Below are 26465 nucleotides of genomic sequence, written 5' to 3' on the forward strand. Positions count from 1 at the left end.
ACAAGTTGATCCAATAACACTCAAACCTTCAACTGGAGCTCAAACCCTCTGCAGAACAACCTTTTGTCCGTCCATCAGAGCTACTCCGCTTGTTGCACTAACTGATTTGGTAGAATTTGCATGTTTGTCAAAATAACTGCAATCGATTTTCATGATTGTATGCTGATAGGTTGGAGTTTCCCACCCTGATTCGGAGCCGGCAAGGCTATAATCACAGTTCTGCATACATTAGTCTAGCTACAGTCGTACTGCAGTGTGAGTAAACGAGGCTGGGAGGACGACATAATTTGGCGCTTTAAAGACGCTATCATCCCTGTTTGATTCTCCGTCAGTCTTGCCTGACAGGCATGACTGTCTCAGACTCTACCACATTTTTTTTAAAGCTGAGGTTAGCCCTTGTAGTAAATTTCAAAAGGTTATTCTGTGTGATGAAACCATTGTACCATGCAAACCCCTAAGCTGTCACTTTTTGGATGCCAAGATGCTCCCTGCCACAATGCAGAATTTCAGAAGAGTCTTCTTTCTTTTCCCTTTCATAAAATGCACACAGTGGCCTAGTATTTCACTAATGGAGCCACATTTCACACATCATAGGAAATGCAGCCATATTTTTAACATGAAATCTTAGAGCAGGTCCTTTCTTAGATGTCTGTTCTGAAGCTGCGGCTAATTTAAAAACCAAATTTAATTTCCAGCTAATGCAAATATAGGGTAGAGGAAAGAAATCACTCCATTTTCAATGCAGCTGTTCATTTTGTTTTCTTCAAATCACAAAAGCAACAAATTACATCATTACACCTGCGAATTAGTATATCATAAAACACATATGTGACTTTTAAGGTGTTAGACTTACGCATTTCTAACTCATCCGCTGCAAATCGTCCCCCCAAAAAACATGTAACAAAGCTGAAATCAAAGGAGACAGCAGCTTCCCAGAATAGACTGCAGCAACGTTTCCGCTATATGTATTCAGCTGTGGCGATGCGCTGTGACAAGGGCATCACCTGCTGCACCCTGATGATTTTAAGCACAAAAAAGTGACTTCGCATGTCGCCGAGAGTCAAGAGCGTTCTAATCGCTCGTGACAAAGGTGAGTTCAGAGCGCTCTTACCTTTTGATCCTACAATTAAAATAAATTAGCATTTATTTAGGCATGTGAGATCTTTTATTTTACTCACTGGCATTGAGGATAAAGAGATGTTATACCTTTACGTGCAGTCTGCAGTGTTTTACCTGCGACGGGACTACTTCTATTCCCACCTGTTTGAATTAGAGCGGAATTATCATATATTTTTCCCTCCAGGGCACATGTTAAGTAGCACTCAAACCACTCCCTTTATGCATCGTGACATTCTGCCGCAATACTTGAGTTTATTCATTAATCTTTCATCGCACTATGACTTGTCCTCCTTCTGCAAAAATGGCATATTTGGGTTTTCCTTTCAGCTGCTCTTTTTATTCTAATGCAGCTGTGGCTCAGTGAAGCACTTTGAAAGTATCTGTTTGATTGATGTTTACATAAAATCAAAAGACAGTATTAAAGAGAAGGATCCTCTGATTGTTCCAAACCAAAAAGTACTTTTGGGTTGGATTTTTTTCTTTTTTCTTAGTAATATTCCATTTTAATCTGATGATGTTTCGGCTGCACATCATCACCCACCCAGTTCTGTGCGGCTGCGTGTCTAAACGAATGGCACTAGTTCAAATAAAACACAACATGAGGCGTTGGAGAAATTGTGCTGCCTGTTGTGGGCAGCTGCTGTCCCTCTGAAATTCGGTCGTCTTAGTAAATTACTTCAGACAGCTCGCCTTCCCCCCAGTGGGAATTTATGCCATTATCTGAGTCTTAACGCTCACAATATCCTCACCTCCTGAAAATTGTTTATTCTCAGTTTATTCTCAGTCCGACATCACTGCCTATGACACTTCTTCATTTGCTCCCCTCCGCTCCGCCTTTCCTGAGCGCGTAAAACATTTCAGCAAAGGGATCTGTTTGCGTATGCAAGCTGGATAACTGTGGTGAGTAAGAGTAAGGGCAGCCTTGTTGCACCAGTGGCTTGTCTTTCAAGCGTGTATCTGTGAAGAAATCAATGCTGAATGTTGATGGGTGAGATATGTGGCCTCTGACTCTTCCCCTCCCACACACAAACACTCACACAAACTCGGGCATGCGTGCACGCTCGGTGGGTGAGCGCGGCATTGATTTGAAGAGGATCCTCTTGCAGTGATTACTGAGATCTTAACTTGTTATTTCAATGTTCCTGCTCCTGTGCACCAACACTCAAAAAGATGCTAAGCAAATTTCACTCACAGGTTCTGACTCTTTCTGTGTTGTTAGACACATGATGCACATTTGGAATGAAGGGAGAGACTTGTCCTTCACTCCGGATGGTTACCAGGCCAACCCCAGACTGGTTGTCATCGTCCTGAATAACGAAAGGAAGTGGGAAAAGGTATCATGACGAGGAAACGGTCTTATAAAATCACCAGGAGGCTAAACTAAATCGTGATTTGCTTCTCTTAACACCCAGATGGGACGCTGGGAAAATGGAACATTGTCGTTGATGTTCCCAGTGTGGCCGAGGTACAACTCCTACGGGGACGAGGATGCGGATGAGAACCACCTCTCCATCGTCACCCTGGAGGAGAAACCTTTCGTCATCGTGGACAATGTAGACATCCTCACAGGCACCTGCAATAGGAACTCCGTGCCTTGCCGGAGACACGTTAAAGAGTGAGTAGACACAGAACACACACGTACATTTTGATAATTTATTTCGGTAAATCTTCTGTTCTCCGTCCGTCTAAGAAATCTCCGGTGTTGTCAATCAGATGCCCTTTGTTTCTCAACTTTTGTTCTCCACAGATCTACATTAGGCCCACTCATTTTTACTTTACATAATAATGACTCACCATCTGCCTTTCAAAGTCCAAATGTATGTTGCTGGAAGAAAACAATATGCACAAGATACAACTGAGAGACGAGTTCTATCCAACTCCCTGTGAAAAGCTGGCTGCTACCTTATGGATGCCTTTCTGATATACAGAGAAGTTAAAGCTTTATTTTCGAAAACTCCGTATCAGGTTCTCATCAACTGTGGGAGATGGCGCTCACCCTCATTACTGTGTTTTTTGGTCCCTGTGGAAAAGTAAAACTAACCCGACGTCTGTCAGAGAGTGGAACACACACCCGCAAAGTCGTCAAGCCTTTCATGGATAATAAGTTGTGTCAGCATTAATAATGAATTGCTCTGTGTATCTGTCAGATTGCAAGTACCGATCTGTCAGACTGCTTGATTTGTGTTTTTGGTAGCGGTGTAATTGCTTGTGCTTCCCAGTTTGGGTCTTTGTTCTGCATCTCAATTAATTCGGCATGATAAATCTGTTGATTTACATTAAATGAATGCACTTGTTTAATATGTTACTCCACTAATGAGTAGTGCAGCTTCCTTTCTTTTATATTCCCATTTGTTAGAGTGATATTTAACAGTCAACCTTTTATAGAAGTACTAATAAAGATCAGGCAGGTTTGGATCTAAAAACATGCTGAATTCTTTATTTAGAGATAAATAAATAAATAAGTTCCAGATTCCGCTCTACCTAGAAAGAAAGTGAAAGATGTTCCATGTGGGAGGCTGGCCAACCTTTTTCACGTCCCATCTGGATCTCCCTCCAAGCCATGTTTGTAAATTGTTGCTTTCAGCAGCGACAAATCCTGCAGCCTGCCCTGTCTTTAACCTCCCCTAGTTCGCTTTACCTCCCCACAGGTGATCCCCCACTCCCCCACCAGCTAACAGTGAATGCTCCCGTCAAATTCTAAATTCCGGTCCTGGCATCGGGTGCTCCTCTGGGAGTCGTGTATCTGCAGGCTCTGGTGAATCTGTACCTGCCAGCCCGTGTTTTTGTGCCGACTGCTGCATCCGTGCTGCGTTTCCTGCTGCAGCCAGTTCACAGATTTGACGCTCTGCTCTTTCTACTGCTCTCAGATAAAAAGTCCACCACACTCCAGCAAAATTATGAGATGAAATATCACTATTTATGATTCCTGCTTTCTGTTTTCCTTCTCTGGTTTGCCTGTTTGTTAGAATCCATCTCTACTTTAGTCCTTTCTTACCTGATTGTATCTCATTTAGGAAATAACTAAATGCATTTTAAAGAACTGTCTCTTTGCTGTTCAGGTAAGAAAATCTAATCTACTCGGCGCATCAATGAGGATAAAACTCAGCACCTCATTACGCAGACGCTTCAACACCAGAGTTGTTGACTGTAAAATCATGTCATGGTTTAAAATCAGCTTAGACCAACAGAATAAATAAGATGAACAGTCACACAAACAAAAAATGTGACTTTCTCTCTTGAGACCTTCCTCTTGTTTTTACCATCTAAGGGAGTGAAAACAGGTCCACTTATTTAAGTCCAATTATCTGCTCCGTGTGGACACTCCACGAGAGGGACAGCTTTGCTCTCAGGTGCAGAAGACCAATTTATCTCATCGCTGCCACGATTGATCACAGCCTGCCGGTTTATTTGTCAAAATCGCCATTATCATACAGCACGTCTACTCATCATTGTCATTATTTTAGTTCACGTCACTTTAAATTGTGCAGAACCTCCCAATGGCGGCTTTAGGGTTAGAAAAATAGGAAAGGATTGTCATTACTGGCCACGGAGGCAGGTGCATAAAACTCCTGTTGTTGAGTTATTTGCTCGTGCTTGAACAGAATCCATCACATTTTGTTCCCGTCTGACGGGACAATTACTGTTGTGTTGCTGCAGCTTATCTTCTGGCCTCAGCCCGAATCTGAGCGGTCACGGGCCGAGTCGACTAGTTCCTTCATCTACGTTCCGTGTTTTCCACGTGCGCAGTTATTCGCGTGTTCGTTCACATGTGCAAACACCTGGAAGGGCTACATTGACTCAGTCACTCTTCCCATTTTCTTTACGTTAGTTGCTATGAAAGTGTGAATTAGATCAAACAGATGTACTGTGTTTATCCCTGGGAGTGTGTTAGTGGGGGTGCACGTGTGTGTGTGTTCGTATGTGTTTACATTGTGACATAAGGACACAGAGGGGGCTCAGCTGGGGAGAGCCAGTGTATACAGCATGCGTACATGAGAACACCTGGGGCTCATACTGTACATATGTATACTTGCACAGCGCTCTCAAACGCACGTGCACATTGTGCAGCTGACGGCTGCCGAAACTCATTTGTGTCCTTTGACAGTTGAGCCCCTTTCATTTTCTCTCTTGTTTGGATTCCACAATCCTCCCTTTCGAACAGGACTGAGCAGAAACGGGGAGTGAAAAGGTCAAGAGGCCGTGTCCAACCTCGCTGAGGCGGCGACGGAATTAAACTTTCATGGAGATGCTTTTGAAAAGTGCTGCTTCGGTTTAATAGATTATGAGAATCATTGGATCCAGCGATTCTGCTGAGGTCGCTTGTACAAGATCTCCGAGGATGAACTGTCAGAAAAACCAACTCAATCATTCGTCCTCATACATTCCCTGCTGTACTTTACATACATTTATGGCGTGTGGAGGTTTGGGGAGGAACCTCCTTAAAGGCAGACACAGAGAAGGGCAGATGGAAGAAGAAAAGGACGGTTTAAAAGAAAACGGCGAGATGAAGGGAAGGACAGCTGATATTTAAATCATGCGGGTTGGTTGTTCTGCGCAGCCCAGGTCTATTTAAAGCGCAGCAGCATCTGCTCAGCACCCCTGTGTTTTCAGGCACTATGGGGAAATGCACACAGTCTCTGGCACATACAGTTACAGGCTCCGTCCCCCCTTCAGCGGTATTTATGAGTCCTCTGCACTGTCATGATTCTAGTCTTACACTTTGATGAAACCACCAGATGTGGACGCAGCAGCCAGCAGTGGAAAAACACACTTCACAGACGAATAGGGAGGAAACTTTGACCTCGTTGTTTTTGTGTCTGTGTTGCAGTAACAGCACATCAGGAGGCGCCTACATTAAGCAGTGCTGCAAGGGCTTCTGCATTGATATTCTGAAGAAGATAGCCAGGAACGTCAAGTTCACCTACGACCTCTACTTGGTCACCAACGGAAAACACGGCAAAAAGATCAACAACGTGTGGAACGGCATGGTCGGCGAGGTACGACGGCCCGGCGCTCAGCGCTCTCGATTTCACCGTAATCACATTCCTTCTCAGCGAATTACATGAGAAAATTGATACCACTTTCCTGCCTTCCCGCGGCCAGTCTGAAGCTGTCACCGGTAGCCCGTTAGATTAGCGGAATGGAAAAAGGTTGAAACAGGTAGAAGCTGCTCACCTCTCCCACAGCCTTCAGGGCTGTTTAGGACACACACTGCTTATGGTGCAAATAACGCTCGCAGTTAAGGTAGATTAAACACACTTTACAGCAGGTTTAAGAAGATTTAATCTTCTCAGCTTAGGTTTTGTGAGGAACAGTAAAAATGTAAATGTGTGTATGGAAATGCGTCGGTGTGCATTGAGTCATTTTTACATTGCTTTTTGCTGCAGTTTGACAGATTTTACTGCAGATTACTGCAATCATTATTAGTGGTAGCGATGCTATCAGAAGCAGTAAAGATAATACACTGCTAATAACATAAATAGAGAGTAGTTTTGTGTTTTGTCAGTTTCGACAGCAAGCCTAAAAATTACTTCCCCTTCATTTTGGATTACAGCCCTCAGCCATTTTTATTTGATTTATTCAGTGAAGTGAAATTAAAGCTAAATGCAGCCACAGCAAAAATCCTTAAAGGTTGAAAGCAAAATGTTAAATGTCTGATAATGAGACCCGACATGATCCAAAGACAGTGGCTGCCTTAACGGAAGCAGACCGCCAGAAGCCTGTTCATGGTTAGAACTTTTAAAACCTGGCAAAAATGTGTGTATTCTAAAAATAGGATATGTTAAAGAGGATCCCTGAACTGTCAGAATAGATCCGGTATAGCTAGAATTGGGAGCACTATAAACACGACAGCTGTGCTGCTTTTTTTTTTCATCTGATATGCCTGGAAATGCCCCCAAACTGTAGATGACATTTCAGGCTTCAATTCTCTGTCCTTGTGATATTCAACATCCATAACAGTCAGGCACACGTCAAAGGGACGTTGTCTCATGTTCTTCGTCCAATGCTGATTCCCTCTGCTCTGATGTCATACAGGTGGTTTATAAGAAGGCAGTGATGGCCGTGGGATCGCTGACCATCAATGAGGAGAGGTCAGAGGTCATTGACTTCTCTGTGCCCTTTGTGGAGACCGGCATCAGCGTTATGGTGTCTCGCAGCAACGGGACCGTGTCTCCGTCTGCCTTCCTAGGTAACGCGTTCTTTTGTCTTTATTTAACTTTTTAATGGGTTTGATTTAGCATCAGCTCATTTCTATTCTCCCAATCAAATGTTTCATTGGCAAACGTTGATCTAAATCAACTCCGTTACGAAGCACGAGGTCAAAGATCGGTTTTATACTACCGCTAAGTAATGTTAACAGATTCAAGTGCAGTACAACGTATACTATAAATATTTTTCTGTTGGCTACAACGGTTAGTGTAGGTTTAATACAGTTCTATATTAATTGTATGCTTTTGTGTGTAGTGCTAGAAAAGTTATTATAAAATGGTCGACTGCCTTTTGTTCTTTCCTCAGAAGGATAAAAAGTGCTTACATGATGGGGCCTCTCCTCATAAAATGGCATCTTTTATTCAGACAGTCTGTCCTGGAGCCTGCCCTGACTTCATTTGGGCCTCAACACTCTAAGCACATTAATATTTGCAGCAGCACAAGCGGCGTGTGCCAGCTGATTTTTGAAACGTCAGCTCAGACAAAGCATTGATACTCTGTTCTGTCCTCCTCCTCCTCTTCTTCCTCCTCCTCCTCTTCCTCTCAGTCTTCCTCATCCTCTTCCTCCAGTTGTTCAAACAAGTAGGAAGTGAAGCGATTCTCTGCGCCCCGCTAATGTGCTGTGTTCTTATTGGAGCGAGGCAGAGAGCGAAGGGATGTATTGGACCATGCTTGTCTTGGTCCCTGCGTATCAAAGCCATGTGTCATGTGTGTGTGTGTGTGTGTGAGAGAGAGAGAGAGAGAAAGAGAGAGAGAGGTCTGCACAGTAGGAATATATCAAATCCTTTGTATATCAAATCAAGATTGTGGTGAGAACAGATGCATTTAGGCTGCATGTACGTTAAGGGGTGACTGCTTTTTTTGTGTATTTATATGAGAGATTTGTGTGGGTGTGTGTGAGACTGGGTGTGTGGGCCAGGGTATCAGTGATGGTTCAGTATCTCTCGCAATCATATTAGAGGCACCTCAGTGCACAATCTCTCAGGGCTGGTTGACCCTGGCAGTCACATACTTGAGCATACAGTGACAAACACACACACACACCCCACACACACACACACACTCAGATATCGTCTGGGTTCAGTGTACCTGGCACTCATCTGACTCTCTGAACTCCTGCCCTTCTACACACCAACCACATGTACGCACACACAGATGACATCCCAGTGGATGACATACACATGCCCACAGCAGGGCACATCAGATCACTTGGAGTTTGATTGTTCTCTCTCCTCCAGCGTCTCCTCACTCCCCCCCTTACTCGCCATCTTTCCCGCTCCAGGCCTCTACCCTCTCTCAGCTCTCATCCAAGGGAATAATGAGAAATATGGAAATGTGTTCTGTCAAACTCTCTGTGACTAACTCTCCTTCTCTTCTCCTCCCTCGCTCCTGTCTCCCTTTTCTCCCGTTCCCTCCATCATTTCTGTCTTCCCCCATCATTGTTTTGCCGTATTTTGTCGGCTCTTCCTCGGCTCTCCTCCACGGCGCTGCCTGTCTTCTTTCTCCCTGCTCTCAGAGCCCTTCAGTGCGTCTGTTTGGGTGATGATGTTTGTGATGCTGCTCATCGTCACAGCCATCGCCGTCTTCCTCTTTGAGTTTATAAGTCCGCTGGGTTTCAACCGCAACCTGGCCCAAGGCAAAGGTAACACACCCAGACCATGAAATATGACTTCAAGTTTCCCCTTGGAGCCAACTAAATGACATATTGCTACAAAGAACATTAAAGGGTTTCCCTGGAACTCACAAACATTATAGTTGGAGCTGTGTGGAATTGATGTACCGCGGACGCAGAGTAGCATTTTAAAGGGATGAACCATTTTTAAGATGTATTGAAGGCATTGGTTGATTTGTGTTTTCCTTAACATTGTGTTTGTGAGTTGTAGCCCCCATCCTGATGGACCAACGCACAGGAAAGAGTAAAGCGGCTTCTTAAATGACTTCCAAAAAAACGATTTCACCTCTGGGAGAACAGCACATCTGTAGTTCAGCGTTCTTGGAGCCTCACTTTAGTTTATGTTAGAAGATAGCAGAATCAATACCACCTTCGAACACTCCAGTCGATGTGTTTCATTTATCTGATGCTCTCAGATGGGAAAGAAAGTTTGAGACTAAACGGGCAATTTTCCTGCTTTTATGTACCACCAAACTTCCAGTCTAGAAACAGCTGCTTCTCACATCTGGAAGTTATTGTGCATGCTGTTAGCAGTGATGTACAGAGGTTTTATAGTACTATGCTGTCTAAGATAAGCCTACATGTTTATAATAGGCATATAACACACACACACACACACACACACACAAAGCTTTTGCTCAGCGAATTAACATTATGCGCCTCAGTAATGTTCATTTCAAATTCTACACACTGCTACGCCTCTCCCTGTGTTCTAGTCCCGCTGCCATGGTTACAATATGGGTGTTCTCGGCATCGAAACCCATCTGATCCCTGTGTCCATTTATTGTAATTACAAACCTGTTGTTACACATGCCTGCTGTGGCCTTTCCCATTTAATCTCGGAAGTGAATAAGCACAAGTTACGAGGGGTAAAGGAAGTGTTACTACATAAAACGACAGTTGTTGATAGCTGGGAGCTGTGAATCTTAACTCGGGCAGCTTTCAGGATGTCTCGGTCCGAAAGAAAATATTGATTCCTGTTCCTCCTTCATCGCTGCTCCAGGCTGTAAAAACATGTGTCAGGTTTCTGGAAATATTCATTTGGAAGAAATTAAAAATGTATTTCACTTGGTCAAACGTTCTCTTTTACTTGCGGAAACTGTGACGCTCTTAAACAGAGTTGCATCCCTCCATTTGTTTCAGTGGCATTTAGTCAAATTGATTGAATTACAGCATTTTGTGGAGACAAGACTGCAGCAGTGAGGAGGACAAATTCCACTCTAATGGGAATTATTACATAACCAGAGATTTTTAAGTGAAGAGCAGTCGAAAATATTTGTTTGAATTTAGCGATGTGTTTTTATTTATTCCTGTCTTTGCCTTTTTACCGCAGACCCACACGGTCCATCCTTCACCATTGGAAAGGCCATTTGGCTGCTGTGGGGTCTGGTGTTCAACAACTCTGTGCCCGTGCAGAACCCAAAGGGCACCACCAGTAAGTTCATCGTCTCGGTGTGGGCCTTCTTCGCTGTCATCTTCCTGGCTTCCTACACCGCCAACCTGGCTGCCTTCATGATCCAGGAGGAGTTTGTGGACCAAGTTACCGGGCTGTCTGACAAGAAGGTGGGGTTGCATGGACACACGCAGGCACAGGTCACATGCACGTCCAGCCATAAACCAAGCGCATTTGCAGCCGGGCTCTTGTAATGGACGCCAGCCTCACGGCCAGACAGGACTCTCCTGGGGGTGTCCCTGAGGGTCAGCAGGCCAGACCCTGTGGCCATAGCTGTCACCGCACAAACATGACCAGCAGCAGCAGCAGCCAGCCCAGGGGCACACACAGTTCAGAGATGTGTGTGATGACATGCATGTGTGTGTGTGTGTGTGTGTGTGTGTGTGTGTGTGTGTGTGGCTATAGCTGGCAGTGTCAGCAGAGCTCCAGCCAGTCTTACGCTAGAGTGGACACACAATGATGATGACTGATGAGTTCACTTCACAGTCTCCCCCTCTCCTCTGTCTCTTCCTGTCAAACTTCACCCTTCCCCCTCTCCTCTCCTCCCCCCATCTTCCTTGGACTCTCCCCCTTTTTTACATAAGTTGAACAAAGTGGACGCGATTATCGGGATATAAACAGACGTAGTTATCTGGGTCATCCTGCTCGTCTCTTTTCAAACAATGAAGAAGTTTTTGTCATATTTTCTATAAAGACTTTTTTTTAACCTGATGAAACTTGTTTTTAATTTGTTTGTTTTGTCTTCCCACCCCTGCAGTTCCAGAGTCCATACTCCTATTCCCCTCCATTCAGATTCGGGACCGTTCCCAACGGCAGCACGGAGCGCAACATCAGAAAGAACTACCCTGATATGCATCAGTACATGACCAAATACCATCAGACTGGTGTCCAGGACGCGCTGGTCAGCCTCAAGACCGGGTACTGCAAATTTCTGGAGTCCAATCATGACTAGTGGCCATTTATCTTCCTGGGTTTACATTTCAGTGTGAAAAAGAAGGCTTAGAGTGGTCCTGCTGCTGGTCTGTGTTGAAATACTGCAATAACCTAGCTGAGTGTTTCTGTCGCTGATGGTGAAATGCAGACGGTGCCTGCGAGCGCTCATTATTGAGGCTTTATTGAGTCCTACTGCCTCGTGGAAAGAAAGAGCTGCCAAAGAGGCTGTAATTTGCTGTGGAGTTTTCTACCTTTCTGCCTTCTAAGGCACACTAATGAAGGGAAGGCTGCACAGCTTTTTCATTTGTTCATCAGATTTGTGGGCTTTAGGGCATTTTTCTAAAAGTAAATATAATTCATCGATGCGATATATCAAAACCAGGTTTGCTTCTAACTTCTTACGCTATTAAACTGTGCAAGTGAAGCGTTCTGCTGAATCGTCAGTATTTAATACGGTTTTTCCAGTAAATTGGCTGTTTACGCAGAGGAATATTGGACCTGCAGTCAGTGAAGTGGCGAATGACCGCCCAGGCTGCAGCCTTCAGTGTGTTTCTGAGACAGCAGGCATCTAGTGGCTGTATTTAATAAATGACCTTTAATCAAGAGTTTAATTCAAAGTGTTTTATATGAATGTATGCACGTGTTGCACAGAGGCTCCCTGAAGACTGCTTAGCACCTCCTCTGAAACTCTAAAGAAGGATTTGTTGCTGAATAGGGCGACGATATCAGCTCATTATGGCCAGCAGCCATACGTCAAACCTCTGGTTTTGCTGAGCTCAGATGTATCAGGCCTCCACGGGGAGGCTCACTGTGTCGGATACAAATGGCAGCACTTTAGGTTGAATTCAACGTGTCACATCAGAGTAATGACGACACCAGCGAGCTAGCTCACTCTGAACAAAGATATTCTCAAGTGTGGGAATACTTGGAGTCTCTGGAAACGGTTTATGTGAGGCAGGACACAAAACAAGGCAAGATATCAAAATCATTAGAATGTGACGCGGTTGTTAACTAGGTTTTATTTATAGGAGCACCATTATATTAAACAATCACTAGAAATGCGGCGGTATGTCCCTGTCTAGCTTGTGACGTGTTGGGTGTTGACGACCTGTGTTTCTCCTACAGGAAACTGGATGCTTTCATCTATGACGCTGCGGTGCTCAACTACATGGCGGGCAGAGACGACGGCTGTAAGCTGGTCACCATCGGCAGCGGTTACATCTTTGCGACCACAGGATACGGCATCGCCCTGCAGAAAGGATCTTACTGGAAGCGGCTGGTGGATCTGGCCATCCTGAGCATCATCGGGGACGGTGGGAAACTGCCTTCAAGTTTAAATTTAAAGTTCTCTCAGCGTTCTCGTCCCCTTCGTCCCTCTGTCGCTGAGCTATCAGGGGCTAGACTTAACACACCATTTCATCATCATTACTCTGTGTGTGTGTCCACTGTGTCATGGCGTGTTTACTCCCCCAGATTATTCTGTATAATAAGCTGTGAGATTGTGTGAACGGAGGAAAGTGAATGAGCCAGACAGAAATCAAACTGGTGAAGCCACTAAAGCGCTCCGCTTCACACCCAGCCCTTTTATTTAGGTAGAGCATTCCACGCACACGCACGCACACACACACGGAGCCTGATAATTCCTCCCATCTTTCCATATCACTCCATCACCATCAATTCCTCTCCCTCCTCCCACAGGCCTGTTTTTTTCTCTCCCCACCTTCTGTCTCCTTTCCATTACGATCTATTTACCACTTCACCTCTCTCCCCTCTTCCCTCCCCCGCTACACCTCACATATTCCCTCTCCAGCCTCCTTCTGTCTATTTATTTTCCTTCACCTCCCCCCCCCTTCCCGCTGCCATCTTAAACCTGCACTTTGTCGTTTTCCGTCCCTGTTTCCAACAGGCGAGATGGAGGAGCTGGAGGCCCAGTGGCTGACTGGAATCTGCCACAATGAGAAGAATGAGGTGATGTCCAGCCAACTGGACGTGGACAACATGGCAGGCGTTTTCTACATGCTGGCTACAGCCATGGGCCTCTCCATCCTCACCTTTATCTCCGAACACCTTTTCTACTGGAGGCTGAGATACTGTTTTACTGGTGTCTGCTCTGGGAGGCCAGGTTTGCTCTTCACTATCAGCAGGGTGAGCAAGAAGAAACTCGTCAATAACCCTTTTCCACTCGCTTGGTTGCTGGTCTGGATATGAGAGAGATAAATAGCAGGGATGCAGCAACATGAAAACTCCAGCACCGCTAATTGACCCATTTTGTACAGACCAAACGGATTTAGAAATACTCAACTCGAGGGCTGTAAAGTCTTGATATTCCAAATACCGCTTTATGTGGTGGTTTCATTCCAATCTTACTATTTTTCCAACATTTTCAAGTCGCATTTTGACCACTATTATTTGTAGAACTCACAGAATTTAGCCCTTCTTCAGCCCCTAGAGGAGCAGAGTGATTTATCGTCTTCATGTCACGGGTGAGGAAACCCCTCCGGACACACTCTTCATCCCTGGAGTTCTGCTCTTTTACATTTAGCAAGCATTGATTAAACTTGTCTCCTTGCTCTGCTCACCTCGATCCCCCACTCACTCAGTTTATGGTCCCACCTTCTGCAGACGGCCTCGTGCACTCCTCATGTGTCACATGCACAAACAGATGAATAAAACACTGATGATTACAATACATTGTTTTTAAAAAGACCATTGTTTTCAATGGCTTTTCCTTAAGTAGTTACAGAGTTTCTCTTTCTTTCTGAGATTTGTGCAAAGAGACCCTGCTGGAGAGTTGACTGATTGTTGTTTCAGAGTTCTGAAGTCTGAAGGTTAAATTAGAGGACTTTTTTAGGATGACTAAAGTTCATTAAATTCAAATTGTCACCTCAGGAGAGCAATTGCCGTTTTCAGCGTTGAGGAAACGAATGGATCAGTGTCAGTAACAGGACCTGAGAGATTACGTGAAGCATTATTAAGCAACAGAGCTGATTGTTAAATGACTGTCAGACTGTCACCAGCAGCAAGAGAAACGAACCTAAATTAGCAGGTTATTTACGATAATGCTGACTAGATGAGACTAGATGTTGGAGACAGCCTGTGCAGTTTTACTGCACCAGTTAAAATATCACACCGTAAAACGCAAGAATAATCACTCTGCTGTCGTCTGGCAAGCTAGTAAAAGCAGTTATGATACTTTTTCTGCCTGATTTACGTAATGATCATTTATCTAAATGACTATTAGGGACTATTAGAGACGGAGTATATCTGAAATGCATATTTTTTTAAACTCTAACTGAGTATGTGCTGTCATCTATGTTTACAACACGGATCCACACACAGGCGCTGTGAAGTTAAAAATGGTAACAGATACACAGCAACGTGGTGTAATGGCTTGACCGCACAGACACAAATAGACCTAAAACCAGGCGGATTCACCGACACCGCCCTAAATAGTAACAAAACAGAAAGGAACACGCCCAGACAGACCTTTCTTTCCATTATTCATATCTCATGTCTCTGCTTTAGGCAGGGCTTTTATTCCAGACGAGCAGCATTTCACACATCGAGTGTTTTACAAAAGTCTGTGTGTGTGTGTGTGTGTGTGTGTGTGTGTGTGTGTGTGTGAGCGCGTGTGTGAGCGCGTGTGCGTCCACCTGTCCACCTCTTGATGTGCACCTGTCATAAGAGCAGCGGTATTGGAGGTTAAGTGGCTCTGGGAAGAACATCCATTTGCACTCACAGTGACATCATCGCCCAAATTTAATTTCCTAGGCGCCTCTGCAAGCATTTCTTCCCCACTCCAAAAAAGAGATTATCTCTTCCTACCACATTATGAAGTGAAATGAGGTTAAGGTTTGCAGTAAACGCCGAGGAGCAAACGACGCAGAGGTCTGTTAATTTACCATGCAAGGAAATTAGATCTGTGCGCGTGTGAACCTCTGAAGTCTCTGCTTTTTTCCTTTCCTCCCTCTGCTCCCAGGGAATATGGAGCTGTATCCACGGTGTTCACATTGATATGAAGAAGAAGAAACCTGAGCTTAACTTCAGTCCTCAAGCCAACATGCTGCATCTGCTCAGGTCTGCCAAGTCCGTGGCGCTCTCGTCTCCCAAACGCAACACTGTCCTTCTGCAGCCCAGCATCCTGGATGTGATGACGGGGAAAGGTACTGTAGCACATTGGGACAAGATGGCGGGTTTTGGGGACACGCACACGGATGAGGTCTTTTCTGTGCAGTAAATAAAGGTGACTCCCTTCACCTTGTCATCGATTGAGGCTTTAATAGGATTTAGTGTCGTGTCCACCCGTCAGACCAGAAACACTTTAGATGATGTATACATTTGCATTCTGCAGAGGGCAGCGCATCACTCAACTCTCTGAGCATCCAAGCATCTGTCTATTGTGTCTCCTGTCCTGAGGTGCATCTCCCCGTGTCTCCTAGGTAACTCTCTCCATAGCCTGCCCCCGAAGGGTCCCGGTCTCTATAGCAACGCCGCTGGCCCACAGGGTTTCCTGTCATTGTCTGGGCGACACAAAAACCTCCTGAACAACGCCGCTCCCTTCTCAATGCAACAAAAAGGTCCCAGTCTTCAGACCAGCCCCAACAAGCCCCAGCTGGCCGTCACCAATGACAACGGGAAGAGCCGCCTGGCCGGGCTCGCCGGCGACGCCTCGAAACCTCGAGCACTCTGGAAGAAAAGCGTGGAGACGCTGAAAACCCAACCTAGTGTCATATCACCAGGCCTGGGTCCGAGTTCTACCCCAACGTCTGGACCAGGACCCCCACCAATGAAGAGCCAGCGCTACCTGCCTGAAGAGCCGCCCCCACCGCACTCCGACATCTCGGAGTGTTCGAGTCGGCCTGCATCTCACAAAGATTCTGATTCCATGGGAGCGAGAGGCGGATTCAAGGCTATCAATCAACTGAGGAAGCGGGGCAGTGGGGCAGGTGGGGGCGGAAGTTCCAAGATCTACTCCATCGACTCTGACCAGGCCAGTCTCCAATCAGCTCCCCCCTACCAGCGAGACAGCCAGGGGGGAGGTGACGACCACACTTATCCCCCCGACCTGTTTCCTCCTGACAGCACATACTCACACGCACACTCTCACCAGGGGGACACACCCATTTTGCAACTGAACGCCAGCCTGCTGCACCACAGCCACAGCGCCGAGGCTGACCTGCACTCCCTGAAGGATAAGAAATACAGCACCTACACACACAGCAGGTACGGCCATATAGATTATATATAGATGCATTACGTTCGAAAATTTAATCTCAGAACGTAAGAAAGGTGGGAATAATTGCTATGAAACATCCTCTTAAAGGAGGTAAAGCTCCCAACGCAGCTGAAGGGCAGGGTTGAAGCTATGCTAAAGATGTCTGTCTGCTACATTTTCACCTGACTAACTGCCGTCGTTCTCTCGTCACTAGTGGCAAAGAAAAGGCTGGAGGTTCCTTTGAAGCTCCAAGTGGCGGCTCGGGCTCGCAGGGCGTCAGGCCCGGCCACTGTCGGTCCTGCCTCACCAAGCTGAGTGGCTACTCGGGCCTGTACACCGTCCGCTCCGCACAGGCGCGCTGCGACGCTTGCACCCACCTGGGAAACCTGTACGACATCAGCGAAGACCACCTCCACTCCCACTACTCCCACGCGCACCCACACAGCGGGGACATGTTTACACACTACCTTCCCCAGAGCGAGCTGGGCCTGGTGGGTGAGGGAGACGGACTCGTCAGCCCCTTTGAGACGTCCCCTTCCTCTCCATCTGCTCTGCCCACCTCCTCTTCTGCTCAGCACCTCCAACTGAGTCGTCAGCATTCCTATGAGAACGTGATCCCAGACGGCGTTCCAGAGAGGCACTCGCAGCCGCAGCACGCCCACATGAGGGGGCTGAGCCTCCCCGACAGAGATAGGGAGCTGACCCTGGATGAGGGCGCCTATGCTAACGTTCTCACCATGCGCTCCGATCGCCCGTTCAGCAGCCGCAGCCCCCCCTCCCTCTCGCCTTCCCACCACCACAGTCTAGACACCCCTATGCCCCTCCCACGCCGCTCAAAGAGCCTCTTCCCCGATCGCCCTTCTCACAACCCTTTCCTCCAATCGGCCCCAGACATGACACAGCGAGATCCGGCCTCCCAGGCTGTCACGCGCCTGCCGCAGAGAAGTTCCGCCCACGAGCTCTACAAACAGCGCATGCCGCTATCGCTTACCCTAGGTAACCATGGCAGCCATCACAGCAACCAGCACGGTGGCCATATTGACCACCAGGTGTTCTACCCTCAGCAGGAGCCCCCTGTGGTCTCGTACATGGTCCCACCTGCTGCCTCTCAGCCAATGAGCTATGTGACGGCCCCGAGAGTCTCCAGCGCGGGCGGGAACCGACCCCGGCTCTACCGCCGCATGCCCAGTATCGAGTCCGACGTCTGAGGGTCACAGATGACATGCTCACCGAACAAACACATGCAAGAAAGGGGTGTGTGACTGGACCAGACAGCTCTGATTCTAAGCACACGTGGAGAAGCACACACACACACACACACACACACGAACACACACACACGGTTAGCGCTGGTGAATAAATCACCGCTTCTGTGTAGGTCAGAGTTAAAGCCACAGGCGCAGCTGGAGGCACAACAGAACACAACGCACGTGTGTGCGTGTCGACCCGTCTCTATTAACCTCAAGGGGTGGGCGGCGAGGCTCAAACGGACAATACGTCTGCCGACGGAGCGCGAGAGAAGCTGCACGGGGCGCAGACGGAGGACTCAAGCGCGTCTGGAAGACGAGCCGACCTGTCCCCCTCTCACCAGCCTCTCGGAGACGAAGAGGACCCGGCCCCCTCTTGCTCTGAGACTGCACCCGAAACGCGCACATACACACGTCCTTATGGTTTGGCCCCCACACACTCCTCTCCAGGACTCTCCTGTTGCACTATGATTTCTTACAGTCGGCCCAAACTGCACTGCCAGCATGGCTTCAAGAGTAGTAAACTAGAGTAATTCTCGACTTGAAATGGATCAATTATATTTGTAATAGATTAAACTGGGAGAGCTGGTCTGGGGGGCGCACCAGCAGCAGCTGCCCACAGACGTATAAACACTCAAACACACAGACGTGCGCGGTGAAATAAAAGCTGCATACTGTTTGTTATTGTTGATGTCACTTGATTGAACATTCCAAAAAAAAAAAGGAAGGGGGGGTCCAAGATGGCCGCCACTAAGAGCGTATTAGGGTGACGTGTGTTCCAGTGTTTCTTGATCTAGGGAAATCCAGTTTAGCTTCCTCTCTTAGCTAGCCTTCAGGTCATGATGCATGCTTCCTTCTGCCCTGTGTTCCAGTTAAACTCCTATACAGGGTCATATATGCACACACACACATGTATGCACATGCACACAGACATGCACATACGCAGTAGTCTAGGTTAGTAGTTTAGGGTGTGTGTGTGTGTGTGATGAAGCTATGAGATGGCTTCTTTTTGTGCACTTTGTAGATTTTATACCCTGCCACCAACACAGACGTTTGACCAAAAAACACTTTTATACTGAGAAATATGAATATACTCGATCATTCGCTTGGTAGGTGTGGTTTTTTTTTGTTCCTCCTCTTATTTAGCTTTGATATTTGGGTTTCGGCGAACAGATAAGGGCATAGTTCAGTTGTAGTTTCCATTGTGAGGTCAGTTTTACAGTGTAAGATATTGGGTACAGCGACATACATACAGTATATACACAAAAAACTCTTCTTCTTCTCGCTCTTCTAGCCTTCCCTCTTCCTCCTTTATGCTTTTTTATTCTCTCGATAAAGCTTTTTTTGACTTTTTTGCTTTTTCCTCACCCGTTGTGGAGTGGACGGTGTGTCAGGAGGTTAAGGTGCAGCGGTGGTGTTTGAAATATCCCTCAACGCCGCTTGGAAACGTAGAAACTCGTCGAATCCGACACCTTTCACCCCGCCGTGTGGAAGCAGCACCGATGAAAATTCAAGGTCGCTTTTAAGGTCCAGATTCCAGGTTTACGCGTCACTTTATCACACCTGGACGGGCCCCTGAGAGTTTGGCACGTGGGTCGCTGCAGTGGCGCTCGGCAGCCCACGAGAGCGTCACACAAATCCATAATCTGCTGAATACAGGCATCGATTGTGGAGCAATGGAGCTTTGATGGGAAAAGGACTTGATGTCCCATTAGTCGAACGTCTGTCTCTATTCTCTTCCTATCTAATCTTTATGCTCTCTCACACAGACACACGAACACACACATATTGTCATGTGTGTTGGCTGCAGAGAATAAAGACGCACCTCTGATTGGTGAACACTGCCCCTCCTCCGGTTTGGTGTGCCAGTTATATGCACAATATCAGGTTGCAATATAATACTTGTGTACAGAGAAATATTTGTTTTTAAATGTTTGAAACGGATTTCATTTGTTTGATTTGGTATTAAATGTTGGATTCATTTCAATAACTGTGGATTTTTAATTCTGCTTCTTTAAGGATAAGGCTGGCATGTTTTTAGATTCTTGTGGGGTTTGATTTCTTCTTTTTAGTTTATTTTTTCCTTCCTCTGACGTGTTGATGGTTGGAACATCACTGTTCTTAGATACCTAGTTCAGGTCACCTGAACGCTCAACTAGCAACACGTAGCTGGTCTCTGAACTGAATCACGAAAAAAAAAAAAGAAAAATAAAGTCCAGCCTGTGTGCTTAATATGAACCCCCTCCCACCCACAGAGTTTTATTCCACTACAATTCTTTCACCTCTGAGTTATGAGCGTTTTTGTGTGTATTTGTGTGTCTGTGTGTGTTTCACACCATGCGGGCATTTACATAAGACAGGATGCTTTGTGTGGTTGGAAACTTATCTGTGGTGTGTGTGTGCGTGTGTGTGTGTGTTCTCTTCCCTTCTTCCCACACATAACATTTGACCTGGTTACACGCAGCATAAATAAAAAGCAAACACACACATGCACACACACGTGTCTCTGCTGTTAAAGAGAGCATGTAAAATGAGCTTTGTTTCTTCACTATGGCTTCTTTCCGTTTTGTTTTTATAAATTCTCGTTTCGATTTATTTTGATTTTAACTGCATGACGTGCTCGTGTTTCTGGTGGTACATATTTTGCTGCAGCACCTGAGTTCTCCCTGATTTGACCCACGGGGCTGCGTGCACCGAGGTTCGCCATCCACCTCGGTATCGTTGGAACCGTCTGGCTCCCGCCTGCGATGTCACCGGCATTAGCTCCCACACAACGCTAGCTGCTATCACGGAGGGAGTTCAAAATGTCCCCAGGCTCGGAACAGCTCTTAGCTCGACCCAGGTGTACACTTGTTATATGCAGAACTGGGTAGAAGGCGTGCGTTGGTGTGTGCTCCTCTGGGTCTCCCTGATGTGTTTCTCACTTGTGTATAAGTTCAGGGGTTTTGAAGTTCTAGTCGTGTTGTAAATACGACCCTGTCACTCAGTACTTCTGTACAATCTGTAAATAAGTAAAGGTTAAATTTTTCTACTTGTCTGAGTCCTGTTGATTAATTGGGCTAATCGTTAGCATGTCAATACAGTATGAAGCGGGTCACATATAACATTAGATGATAGTTACAGTCAGTTCTTACCTTCACGGGTTCGGGCTAACGTCTCCTTGCTAACCTATTCATTTTAAGAAGAAGAATTGTGTCGGTCCTGTAGGTGCTTCTCTTCCTGACAATCTGACAAATTGTCAGTTAAATTAAATATTTATACACTGTTTTAAGCCCAGGATACATTCCATATCTCTAAAAGTAATAAATTATTAATGAACTGCCCATTTTCTCTGTTATTATCCAACTCTTCCACAGCGGCGTCTCACGACGATCAGCACTCGCAGACCGAGATCCAAGTTTTTGTTTTTCTTGACTCTCTGATTGATTCAATGCAATATATTGACGTTCCCTCGGGACGAAGCCCAATCGCTGATGCACCATTAACCTTTATCAAGCGTCATCAGATAAGAACATTTGTAGACCAACATTCAGCCAATGTTTCAGTTCCAAACCATGAAAACTAAAGAAAAAGGAACTAAAGTAAATGTCGTGACGCTTCGCTATAAATGTCCAATCAAGTACAGAGGTGGTAGTGAGTCACCGTGGCCTCCGGCGTGCAAGGAGGGGACGGAAAAAGAGCTTTGATAAGGGCATTTTGATCGCGTTACTGCCCTCAGGAGAAATAAAACGACCTTTATCACCATCCCAGAGCTTGTGCTTTAGAAAGAGGCTGGGTTCAGCAATGCAGAGAAGATGCACGAGAACGTGGCTCCAGCGACGGACCGGAGTAAGAGGCCTCGTTCTGTGGCTGCAATAACCGAGCTGCCTTATTTTAGCACCTGTCTTAACGTCGCACTTCTGCTTAGAAAGCTTTATTTTTACATTTCCGTCTCCCTCAGGAGGCCCACTTTATAATCTGGGATGAACTGGGACAAGAGAAGGGGAGCAGGCAGGGACGCGCACGTAAACGCTTGTTCCTGCTGCATGGGCACGTGCACGATGCTGGGGGATCTGTCACAAGCCACAGACGAGATGCGGACAGAGGGGGGAGGGGGGTCCCGCTGCAGCTGTCCAAACTTTCTTTGAAAAACATCACAAGACACGCACGCGTCCTCCGCAGCGCACCAGCCTGTGCGTGCGCGCCCACGCGGTCGCTGTCGTCTTTGTGCTGCTTCCGCCGTTGACCACAGCGGCCTACTTCGCCCTGACGTGATGCATATGCTGGTATCTAATGGTCGGAGTGGCGCCGCGTGCACGGGCGCGAGCCTCCGCCTTAATGAACGGGTTTGAGACTTGGGAAGAAACTCCTGCATCGCAGAGCGGCGGCGCACGTGAGCCACGGGACCTTTGACGCACCTGTGCACCTGCGCGCGCAACCAAGCCCAAGTCAGGTCCGGAGTTGGATCACGCCCGACCACACTGCTGGGGTGTGACGTTAAGAGGTCAATTTAGGATCTCCTGGATTAGCCGGTGCAGAGAAGTCCAGAGGAAATCAAGAGGCGGAAGTCAGAGAGACAGCAGAGGATGATGGAGGAGGGCGAGGGTGACAGGCCCGCTGGGGGCTGTTGGCTCTCCACAAGACTTCAAACATCCTCATTAACCAGCAGCCAGCCTACACGCTCAACACGTGTGCACGTGTGTGTGCGCGCATGTGTGTGTGTGTGCGTGTTTGCATGTAGACTGGCATTCCTAAACTGCTCTGATTGAACATGTGAGCGAGCTACGGCACATAGAAGGAGAGACAGAGAGCAGCGAGTGGGCCTACACACACACACACACACACGCACGCACACACAACAAACCCATGAAAATTCATAAGGACCTGGCGACGCCTACTCACAAATACTAAAAATACTGGAGTGAGTTGAGCCTAGTCAGAAGGGAGGAAAGGGGAGGAAGAAGAGGGAGAGAGGAGATGAATAGAGAGAAAAGAGAGCTGCAGCAGAGGAGGAAGAGGAGGGAGGGAAGACCAGAGAGGTGTAACATGGAGCGGCGAGAGAGCAGAAAGAGGAGAAATAATAGTTACATCAACTGCAGCTAACTCCAAACACCTATTCTCAGCCTCCAGCAGTTAGCACATACTGAGGAAGTGAGTGTGTGTGCATGTCTGTCTGTGTGTGTGTGCGTGTGTGTGTGTGGGGGGGGGTGGCATATTCCCCCTGATTTAACTGTGATTGACAGTGTTTTACCTTCAAACTCACCCATCCAGCTGGTGAAGGATGGTGGGAGAGACGGTCGGTTTGGGTTTTGATTTTGCTCTCAGAACTGATGGACTGTCACTGGAGAAGTGTGTGTGTGTGTGTGTGTGTGTGTGTGTGTGTGTGTGTGTGTGTGTGTGTGTGTGTGTGACGGGGGGGTGGGGGGGGCTCTCAGCCCTGATGATGAACTTTTATTGCAGGAACCCATCTTAGGGTTACCTTACCTTCTCAACCCAAGTGTGATGGAATCAAAACTACTCAATTGTAAAGCATCTGCCATCACAGGTTTCCATATTAGTTCATTTGACTGACATGGTTGAGTAATCCACCTCCTCCTTTTATTTTGAAACGCCTCCCTGTCTTTTAGTCTTTTGTACAGTCAGTTCCACAAGTGTTGGACAGATTTTTGGCCGAAACTGATTTTAAATGTCGCCTGACAGAGTGGTGGGCGTGGCCACCGGTGAGGCGGAGCTCTCCTGCCGCTACGCACCTGTTTCCCATCTCATTACCTGGGATTTAAACCTTGTCTAAGTCTTCTTGGACTTCAGGTTTGAACCACTCCTGCTGTTCAGAGGTATGTGAAGGAGGTATGCCAAATCACTCCTACCTCACTCTCTCACGCACGCACGCACACACACACACTATGCACAGACGTGTTTTTCCAGGCTATTCTAATGCTGATATCTGTATGCTAATGAGGGTACTTCCAGGTGCAGGAAATAGACGCTGCACATTTAGGATAAATTTAGCTTTAATAACCTTGCTAATCACACCATTACTGTAGCATCCTGACGCACGGCGTTGTTCTAATAGAGGGTTTCCACCTGACTGCTGCTCGCTGAGGGATGCTGGGAGGCAGGAACATGGAGTAGAACAAACCCAGCTGCAGCTCCTCTCTGCGAATGAGAGCTTGTGAATGTGAGCGCCGCTTCGGCTTTGCGCCGTTTTGTTGTGTTTGTTTTATTTTGTCTCCTCTATAAATGATGAGGCTGCAGGCACCAGGGAGGCAGTGGGGCACTCAGACCTCCCCAGGGGAAACGTGCTTGCCTCTGGGCATCGCCGCCTCACCACCATCCCCTCCCAGCATCGGCGTCCCTGCGTCAGGACTGGACACTCCGTGCACGTGTGCGATCAGGAGTAAACATACACACAATCATCCTGCGGCACTTGGGGGGGGGGTCACCGATGCCTCTGGGGGATTTGAAGCTGTAAAGTCAAGGATGACATCAACCAACAATTCGGCTGCTTGACGTGGGAGTGATCTGGTGTGACCGGGTTGGGTGTTCTTTTCGTGTGTCGGCGTCTCCTTGAAAACCCTCAAAGCGCCGATGCGTTTCTGCTCTGGTCCAGTTTCCGAGCACAGAAATCAGCAGCGAGAGCGGCCTGAGACGGACGCGGCGCCGCGGCTCCCCGAGCGCAGAAATGTGGAAGCCGAACTCCACTGCTAATTTGCTGAAGTGCTCGTCGGTGTCAGACGTGATTTTCAGTTGAGTAAACTGACCTTTCGGCGCCGTTGACCGAGGCCATGAATTATCGATGCTACCACACAGATGGTTAAAAATTAAACGGACGTGCATGGGAGGGTGGGGGGGGGCAGGGGGTACGGCCGCTGTGCCCTTTTTCCATTCAATTCTAGCAGAATTATCGTGGCGCCGAAGGGACGCGCCGACGCTCCTTTTCCGCCAAGCAGAGGACAGAACGCAGCGTCCGGCCTGTCGCGGCTCTGGAGCCCTCCAGAGTTTGAAGAGCAGCGCGCTGACAGTCCCGTCCGCCTCTGGGATCTGCTCAGCCTGCGTACGAACGCTTGACTTAATCACTGCGATGTTGCTCGCACGTGTCTGCTGGGACGCGTCGGCTACAGCGGCGTCGGCGGAAATCTTCGTCTGACGCCTCGTTTTGGCCCTCACATGGTTTCGGCACAATTATCTCACTTATTGCCACGTGTATAGTCCGGTTGATTATTTTCCGGGCAGAAAACTGGTTTGTGAAACTTTCGGGCTCTTCTCAATCTTACCGGCGTTTGTTGCCAACTAGGCAGGAAATCAGGTGCTGCCAAGGAAGCCATTAATCACATGAGCTGCGATTACATTTCCTCAGTCTCCACGTTAGAGGATCTCGGACTAACAGGAGTAGAATTTCTATGTTGGTTTGTATCGCCAGCAGCCTGGAACAGACACTCAAAGGTCAATATGACTTTACAGTGTTTTCGATTCCAGGCACATAGTGGCTGCAGTGTCTGTTTTCACCGGTAGGTGGCGCCAAACCTCTCACACTGGAGCCGTTTCTGGAATCATAATTTTGGTTCCACAAGGTCAAAAAAGATTTTATCGTTTTTCTTTATGACTGAGGAAACACTAAATGCGGGTTTTAAGCCTCTTGCTGTGAATATTTTCTTGCTTCTCCTAGATAACGATTATATTTTAGACGTGCCGTTTCGTCCTCCACGGAGTTGAAAAAACTGTCCGCCGCTCCTCTTCCTCTCCTCTTCCTCTCCGGTCACTGCTGCCTCTCTGCCAACTCAACGGGGAGCAGTGGGAGGACGCCCAGTCTGACATAATCCCTGAGAGACACGCAGAGAGTGCCGTCCTGCGCGACCTTCTCAGTGCAAACACAGACTGACCTAACACTTAGACCACCTCGAGTCCGGCTGGAGATGTATGAGGGTTGCTTCTGGCTGTGTGGGCGGAGCCAAGCCGATAAATGAATGGCAGTTTACGTGTTTTAACATGATCTGATGCAGAGCCAGGAGAGGTTCACAACACGGTCATGGGTTTGAATCCCATGTCAGCATCCAGGATAAAATCTGCTGTGGCAGTCACAAACACACTTTGTAACATCTGGAATAAGCAAATCTATATTTAAAGAGTCTGTGGGTGTGTAAACTGCAGCTATCTTCTGTGTGTCGTTCTTGTCAAGAGTTCTTCAACTCTCTTTTACAGACACAAACGTGCACGTACGCACATGCAGACAGTCATGCATGAAACATAGTTTGCATTAAATACTTGATGAGGTGTGTGAGGCTGTCAGCAGGCGCTCCGCGGCTCTCTGAGGGTACTTGTCCTTTCCAATGACCAGTTTTGTCTTGTGTAACATCCTCTGAGACTTGAATCAGAGATTCAGGCAGGAGAAGCAAATTCCCTCAACCTTGGCATCAGATTGTGCATTAAAGGTAAACTGGCGCACAGCAAAGGTGACACGCACGCCCAGAGCAGCACAAAGCCTCAAAACAACCTGCTGCTCAGGTGTGTTCTGTTTGGAATAGCGCTAATTAGACATGCGATTCCCGGTGGAAGGCTGGAGTCAACCAGGTGAGAGACGGGAATCCACGTTTTCCAGGTCACACACCATTACACACTAATACACACACCATGGCGACA

The 26465-nt window shown here is 47.2% G+C and overlaps 1 protein-coding gene across 3 annotated transcripts in view; it reads left to right on the forward strand.

The window, feature by feature from the left end:
* Positions 1–20087, forward strand: part of grin2ab (glutamate receptor, ionotropic, N-methyl D-aspartate 2A, b) — a 63327-nt gene extending 43240 nt beyond the window's left edge. For all 3 annotated transcript variants that reach the window (XM_029850526.1, XM_003972340.3, XM_029850527.1), the window contains exons 9-20: positions 2339–2453; positions 2532–2734; positions 5948–6116; positions 7156–7309; positions 8846–8971; positions 10335–10564; positions 11212–11372; positions 12513–12700; positions 13294–13532; positions 15367–15550; positions 15827–16610; positions 16817–20087. In XM_029850526.1, coding sequence (XP_029706386.1) covers positions 2339–2453; positions 2532–2734; positions 5948–6116; positions 7156–7309; positions 8846–8971; positions 10335–10564; positions 11212–11372; positions 12513–12700; positions 13294–13532; positions 15367–15550; positions 15827–16610; positions 16817–17810 — 3547 coding nt within the window. In that variant the 3' untranslated portion in view covers positions 17811–20087. The remainder of the gene's footprint in view (positions 1–2338; positions 2454–2531; positions 2735–5947; positions 6117–7155; positions 7310–8845; positions 8972–10334; positions 10565–11211; positions 11373–12512; positions 12701–13293; positions 13533–15366; positions 15551–15826; positions 16611–16816) is intronic.
* Positions 20088–26465: the final 6378 nt, after the last annotated feature.

Source organism: Takifugu rubripes, chromosome 17 (assembly GCF_901000725.2).
Source record: "Takifugu rubripes chromosome 17, fTakRub1.2, whole genome shotgun sequence".
Classification (NCBI taxonomy): domain Eukaryota; kingdom Metazoa; phylum Chordata; class Actinopteri; order Tetraodontiformes; family Tetraodontidae; genus Takifugu; species Takifugu rubripes.